At 35.9% G+C, this 7,107-nt stretch overlaps 1 protein-coding gene across 1 annotated transcript; it reads left to right on the forward strand.

Annotated features, from left to right (window-relative positions):
- The first annotated feature begins 1,909 nt into the window (after nt 1-1,909).
- Nucleotides 1,910-5,235, forward strand: LOC106709211 (phosphatidylinositol-glycan biosynthesis class X protein). Its single transcript, XM_014500931.2, has 5 exons — nt 1,910-2,063; nt 2,322-2,466; nt 2,901-3,055; nt 3,859-4,012; nt 5,057-5,235. The coding sequence occupies exons 1-5, from the start codon at nt 1,921-1,923 to the stop codon at nt 5,210-5,212; spliced, it is 753 nt and encodes a 250-aa protein (XP_014356417.2). The 5' UTR covers nt 1,910-1,920; the 3' UTR covers nt 5,213-5,235.
- Nucleotides 5,236-7,107: the final 1,872 nt, after the last annotated feature.

A 7,107-nucleotide genomic window follows, 5' to 3' on the forward strand; every position in this document is an offset into this window, starting at 1 on the left:
GGTTTCTTCCTACCTATGAAGGAAGGAAAACTTGAAGGCTATCCTATGAACTAGTCGTTGACCTGTAATTTCATGTGAAAAACTATATCGTTTTCCGTAAATTGAAATTTTTATAGAAACCTCTTTTAAATCGGATTTTTATTCGTTTATGTAAAATTAATAACTACCCACAGTTATTGTAATGCCTAGTCACCGTAGTTGAGTTCGGTCATCAATGACTTGCTTTGCTCGGCGGGCCTCGGAGCCGCCAAACCGCCGCTCCGTCTCGCAACGTGAACAACCGCTTTTGAACAATGCAATTTACCGGTAAAACTTCTGATTCATGTTAAATTCATTAGCGAATCATAATTATACATGCCAAATCATTCTATGAGTTGGTTACTTCATTACCCTTGAAATGGTTAGTACTAAACATGTTCATGATGTATACGTGAATAGCGTTGCCAGGCGTCCGGATAAAGCCGGACATAGGTAGGCTTTTTGATTTTGTGTCCGGCCAAAATGAACAGTTGTTAGGCTTTTTACATTTCCCAAACGAGAATGTACCTATTAATAATGCGACAAAATCCTAAATAATATAGGGTGTCCGACCTTTCTACCCAAATGTCCGGCCAAACTGGCTGGTCTGTCCGGCTAGTTACTAGTCGATAGTAGGTTTGGCGACCTGGCAACCCTATACGTGAACATGTCTGAGTGATCTTTGAAGCAATTATGTTTTATTCTTTTTGGAATTGTAGTACCCATGGGAGTCGTCAGTCGTCATGATATTAATCATGTATATTCCACCTCTGGATATACAAATGTAATAAGTAGCATTGGTAAGCACCTTTTCACGCTTGTCAACGATACATTGGAAATATGTAGTCACTTGGAATACTCATACGTTGTACAACAAAACAGATACAAAATCGAAAAGTTCCAGGTAATACTAAATGCTACAGTTTACTGCCACCTAGGGAATTCCAATGGGTGCGTCATACTCTTGTTTGTGGATTTAACGAGCATTTCAAAACACCATTTCTTGATTCCGATTAATTTACAATCTTCAACACTTCTCCAAAACGTTATTGTTTGGCTTGAGATCGATGTTTAAAACAGATATGACCTACTTAGACGTAATTTTCTTCTAACGCATTTGTACTTGTACATCTTAATGTTATTTCGGAAAGCTATTAAAACCAGACGAACCGCAGATGCTCCTCTAGTGTTGAATTACATTTTCAACATGCTCTTTGGATTAAAAAATCTAGCTAGCCCTCCCATTTAATCGTCGAATGTGATGCCCTTAGTTCCAAGTATATTCTATCTAACGCAATCCTAGTAAAAACAAAACAATCACAAGTTAGTCCTGTTGCACAAGCATGAAGCAGAAGTTTAATTTTAAATCCCTTTTAATTTCAAGAGAATCTTATAGAAATCTTTCACGAAGGTCATAAAAATATAGTTTGGTTGAGATGACAAGAAGTTCAAAAGTTTAGTCTGTAAAGCTTATTATTATCAGCCCATTTATTTCTATAATTATCCTCTTTGAGAGACTGCCTCTTTAAAAAATAATAACACAGCAAGCTGTGATAATGGAGTTGTAAATGAGAAACCAAACATGACATAAAGATAGAAAAGGTTTTTTGTTTATCATTAACTCAAAATTAATGGATGAATAACAATTTTTTTGTAGATTTATATATTATTTCAATTAAATTAACATTAAATTTTTCAATTCAAATGCTTTAGTTTGTTCTTAAAAAAATTTGGTTTTTGAACAGTCAGGTGCACTTCAATGTCAATGTCATTTTAGAATTTCACATGAAATATTTATCAAAACAGATCAAAACAAATTGTGAATTTAAACCGGTCTATAAATTAAATAAATGCTATATAATAACTATTTTAAAAATATGAGACGGGAAATTAATTAAAGAAATGACTCCATACATCCGTGCGTTCGTTAGAAACTATTTAATCTTGGTTGCTCTGTTTATCTCACCATGTGTTTGTTTGTCTAATAACTTTTGTAAGTTCAATATAAAAGTCAAGCAAACATTAAAAAATGAAGGATTTCATAGGTAAATTAAAACTAATACTATAACGAGAGTGAGACATCTAATATATAAAATTCTCGTGTCACAGTTTTCGTTCCCGTACTCCTCCGAAATGGCTTGACCAATTGTCATGAAATTTTGTGAGCATATTCAGTAGGTCTGAGAATCGGCTAACATCTATTTTTCATAAAACCCCCCCCCCATTTTTTAACTGCGCGCGGACGGAGTCGCGGGCGACAGCTAGTAATTTGTATAATTCTATCGAACCTGTTACTATTGCAGAAACATTACATATGGTATTATATTTGACAACGAGAACGATGAGAGATGGTTGTATGATGGTTGCCTAGTTGGTTTAACACAAAAACTACCAGCCGGCGTGTTCGCTAACCCTGATGAATTAAGTGATTTAAGAAGAAATAAAAAGGTATGGTTACTTGTTTTTCCACTCTGTTTACTAAACGATCGAATCTTTATAAGCAAGAACTAGATAAGTCAGAAACCTCAATAAGTAAGAGAGTTATTGTCTGGTCGCGTCAGATGCCTTCATAATCCAGAAATCTCTATAAATATGAAAAATATTACAGACCTATGGATTCTTGCTTATCTAGGATCAGTTCAAGTATTTGATCTCTGTTTCTTTCAATGGAAATGAGAGGTACGATAAAATGTTGATGTTAGGTTAAAAGTTAGGTTTTTCATTTGTCACAACCCAAGGTAACATTTGATTTGGCATTTTCATCAAGTCACATGAAAATTTTCTGCATTGGGGGCACCCTTGAAAAAAAAAAAAAAACAAAGTTCTATAACAAAAGAACTTCTAAAATATTATTATTACCTTTATTGTTTGCTATTTTCCAGTTGAATGCTGTTCTAAAGAACCCTGTTAATATTGAATTACCAACTGAACTGTCAACACCAAACAATGTGTACATAACTGGTAAGATTGTTGATGGACGAGTTAATCTGTGGTTACCAGTACATGCTAGATACCATCGAGCTGTTGCTGGCGGGGGGTAAGTGAAATATCACTATTTTTTACAACAAGACATAAACACTCTTTCATGATGATTCTAATAATAAAAAAAATAATCAATTTATTTGCCATAATATGGTACAAATGTTGTTACATGATTAGACAAACAAACATATTCTGCCACGTATGGCATGCAAATATTATATTGAATGCTAATTTAACCTTTTTATATAAAATCATATTAGTAGGATTATTTTAGTCATTAATTATTTATTTATTATTAGGTCAACATTTTGTAAATTGTCAGCTAGGAAGTGTTCAACACTATAATAGCATTTATCCAACAGCAAATTAAATAATTGATTTTTAAACCGTGTAAAAGGCAATTGTACAATATTTGAAGGTAAATTATTGAATATCATGATACACATACAATAAACATTTTCCTTAAATAATTTTAGCTTTATCTGAGGTAAGCGTTTATTTTTATGTCTACATCGGCTATATGTACTATCGCTAAATGTTTCAAAAAATTGACGGTGTTTTTTCACAAAGATACATATTTCTAAGATGTATAGGCAGGGCAATGGTAAGATTTGATGTCTTTTAAAAAGTGGTTTGCAACTATCTAAGATTTTTTTTCTTAGATAGTTGCAAGAATTCTTTTTGTTATATCATAAATTAAAACAATTTATTGCCTTCTCCATTAGCAACTGTATCCTAAAATGTTATATATTCTGTGTTACTTTAAAAAAAATATATGACAATTTTATATTATGGTTGCACGTTTCTTTTGCATGTGGCATATAAATAATGTTTATGAAAACTTTTTTATTTTGACAGATCTGCAAGGAATAAGATTGGGCCACCGACACTCTTCCTAGCTTGTCCAGATAAAAGACTGGATGTATGCAATATGCATGATAATTCTATAGTATTTCTGTGTAACGGAAGTTCACAAGAGAAATGCAAGTGGAAAGAAATCAAATATACAATGGTAAGAATATTACGAAAATAAATTATTATTCATATTAATGGGTTATGCCATTACTCGGCTGAGATGGCACAGGTTTGGAAGTGAAGACTTGTAGTTCCAAGACTTGAACGCGACTTGTAGTTGGAGGAGAGTAGCGGCCCATTTTGGATTGCTTTGTCACTCTAGTCAGTTTATATGTAAACTACGTACTACTTACTACTTAATTTAATATGTTAAGAAGCCATTTATCACTAAAGTTTAGTCTGATCATCATCAGCTCACTATACATCCCCACTGAGGGGCTCCGAGCCTACCCCAAGTTAGGGGTGACTAGGCCATAGCCCACCACGTTGGCCCAGTGTGGGTTGGTTGACTTCACACATATCTTTGAATTTCTTCTCAGATATGTGCAGCATCACGATGTTTTACCTTCACCGTAAGAATGTTGGATAAATGTATATATGTAAATCAACAATCGAAAAATACATTTGTACATGCGGGGATTCGAACCCAGGACCTGCAGATTGCAAGTCAAGTGCTTAACCTCTGAGCCACCTATGCTCCGTTTAGTTTAGTCACCCAGTTGACTTAGTTTTAATCACTCTTAATTTGTAATAGGGTTGAGGACATTTGTTGAAATAGTCAAATATTTTTCCTAAACATTTTAATCCGACTGTATGTAAGTTTGTTTTTATGTCTGTAGGTTTTTATGTATGTAAATTCCTTTGTGAAGGTCTAGAGCCAAAACAAATGAAGTAATGTTGACAAGTGAATTGTCATTTGATTTGTCCCCTTCCCTGGAGTGTCATAGTGTATATTACATTGGCACAAAACACACACAGTGGCTGTTAAAAATTAAATTCTAATTTAAGAAAGATTTATGAAGGCTTTGCCTTTTATTAAAAAAAAACTTTGTTTTAAAACGCAGCTAATAGATGGCGCTATTTTATCTGTTAGAACCTTCGCTTTTTGCAAATTTAATACTAAGTGCAAAGCAAATATAATTGATTAGATTCTTCATATGAGTTGGAGACATCGCTGAATTATTATTTCTTCTAATTACAGTTGACGGACACGCTAATCTGGGACGTACCTGTTGGTAATACGGATCATTATTACGTGGTGGCTACCGGCACCACTATCGTTATTATAGTTGGATCTTTGTATTTACTGAAAGCCATTCACGATTATAAAGTGGGCATAAAAAAGAAAAATTCCTGATATGCAATATTTTAAAATTTGAACCAAAGATTGATAAACTTAGTGTGATATTTAATTTATATGTTTTTTTTTTATTTTAAGACATTAAATTTGTCACAAATCAAAATGTCGTGATAAAGTATTTTTCTTTTAAATGAAATTGTTGCCAACACTAAAAATCAGAAACGTTAAATTAATATGGTGAAGTTTTTTAATAACCTATGGTTATATAGTCTGTGATTTTAATCAAAGATTACTGGCTGGTAATTTTCAAGACATGAAAAAAAACGAAGAAAAAATTAATGATTTAGCAAAGCCATTTTTAATTGGGGTTTTTATTTGAATAAATAAAAAATGTGTGTAAGTTTATTGTCCCGGGTTTAAATTTATACCTTGTCTCCTGAGTGGTATGTATTTCTGCTTTCCTCAAAGATCTGGGACTTACAAGTATTCATAAACAGCTCTGATCAGATTTCGACAGGAACGCATAATATTTAGAAATATTTTGAATTTATAGTTTATCTGGGTTTCCTACTAAGTTACAAGTATGAGTTTCTAATGATTTTAATGCTTTTTTAGTTTTATATAACTACATATTTTAATATTATGGATATCGTACAATGACGATATTCGAAAAACCGCCATAACAATTTCAATTGATTTGTTTCTATTTCACATAAAAGATGGCGCTGTACACTAAATCTATGTCGTAAAATTGTACCGACAGTGACGTATTTAAAACCGTGCCCTCTATATGATAGAAACTTAACACTGTATCTATTTACATGTTTCATAAATATTCCGATATTTAAGACGTATATTTAATAATGCTTATTAAAATAATTATTTAATATATTTTTAATTCTTATTTTAAAAGCTTTTTTTTAAACTGGTAAAGAATTGAGTTGAATGCTAAAACAGCACCATCTGTTGTACCATAGTTAAACTAAAACTTCGTTTGGTGAAATGGCCGAAACGAGGAAATTTCTTATTTATTGATTTTGGGTAGTTAACACTCTCTTCCTAATTTTTACTTTTTATTCAATGCCCTTCCTCCATGGCAGATGTATAATATTAGGAAGGAAATTATTAAAACTGAATGTTTCGTTGCCTTAATTTCTACCTAACAGTTTTATTTTCATAATATATATTTTCCGCAGTTTCTGAGTAGACTTCGCAGGGTTACCGCGCTAGTGAATAAAGTTTGGCCAGTAATTTGTGTTTGTGTTAAGTCGTTGCCTTTAAATAGTTTCCGCTTAACTAGGCATAGGCATTGTGATGCGTGTTGTTAATGCGAAACGTGTGTCAGACCGCAAAGCGCAGCCGGGGGTCGCGGGGTGCTCCTGCCGGCGCGAGGGAGACTGTTATTGCGTCTGAGGCAATTAGGACCGCCTGCGGTTTGTGTATACGGCTAATAGAAGTGTACTGCGGCAGACGAGTCGCAACAACGGTAAATCGAAGATATGTTTTGTTTCAAAATCCGGGTAATAGAGTTTCCAAACGCGAATGACACCAGCGAGGCGAGCTCGCGTTCGCAGCCGGGGGCGTGCCGCGGCGCACAGATATGGATTTAAGATTAACGAGGACACGGTGCGGGGTTCGGGGCGCGGTGCGGGGCGGGGGCGCGGTGTTTACATGCGGGTGCAGGCGGCGGCGTGCAGCGGGCGGCGCGGATCGATGCTGGGCGGGGCGAGGCGAGGGCGCGCGGGGGGCCCGCGGGGCGGGGCGAGCCGCCGACCGCCAGTCCGCCTCGGGGCCGCGTCCGCGCGGTTGTCGCCTGAGAGTGGTCGTGCGGCGGCCGGAGTGTTTTCGCGGGCGCCCGGCGGCGGCGGCGAGCCTCGCGCCGCCCGCCTCGCCCGCCTCGATGCCGCGCGCAGCCGCAGCGTGCCGCCCCGCGTCCCCCGTACCGCGGTGCC

The sequence above is a fragment of the Papilio machaon genome, chromosome 13 (assembly GCF_912999745.1).
Source record: "Papilio machaon chromosome 13, ilPapMach1.1, whole genome shotgun sequence".
Classification (NCBI taxonomy): Eukaryota; Metazoa; Arthropoda; class Insecta; order Lepidoptera; family Papilionidae; genus Papilio; species Papilio machaon.

Coding starts and splice junctions, on each gene's coding strand:
- LOC106709211 (XM_014500931.2), top strand. CDS start 1,921: ATGACTCCATACATCCGTGCGTTCGTTAGAAACTATTTAATCTTGGTT. Junction 2,467..2,900: donor ATTTAAGAAGAAATAAAAAG/GTATGGTTACTT, acceptor GCTATTTTCCAG/TTGAATGCTGTTCTAAAGAA. Junction 3,056..3,858: donor CGAGCTGTTGCTGGCGGGGG/GTAAGTGAAATA, acceptor TTATTTTGACAG/ATCTGCAAGGAATAAGATTG.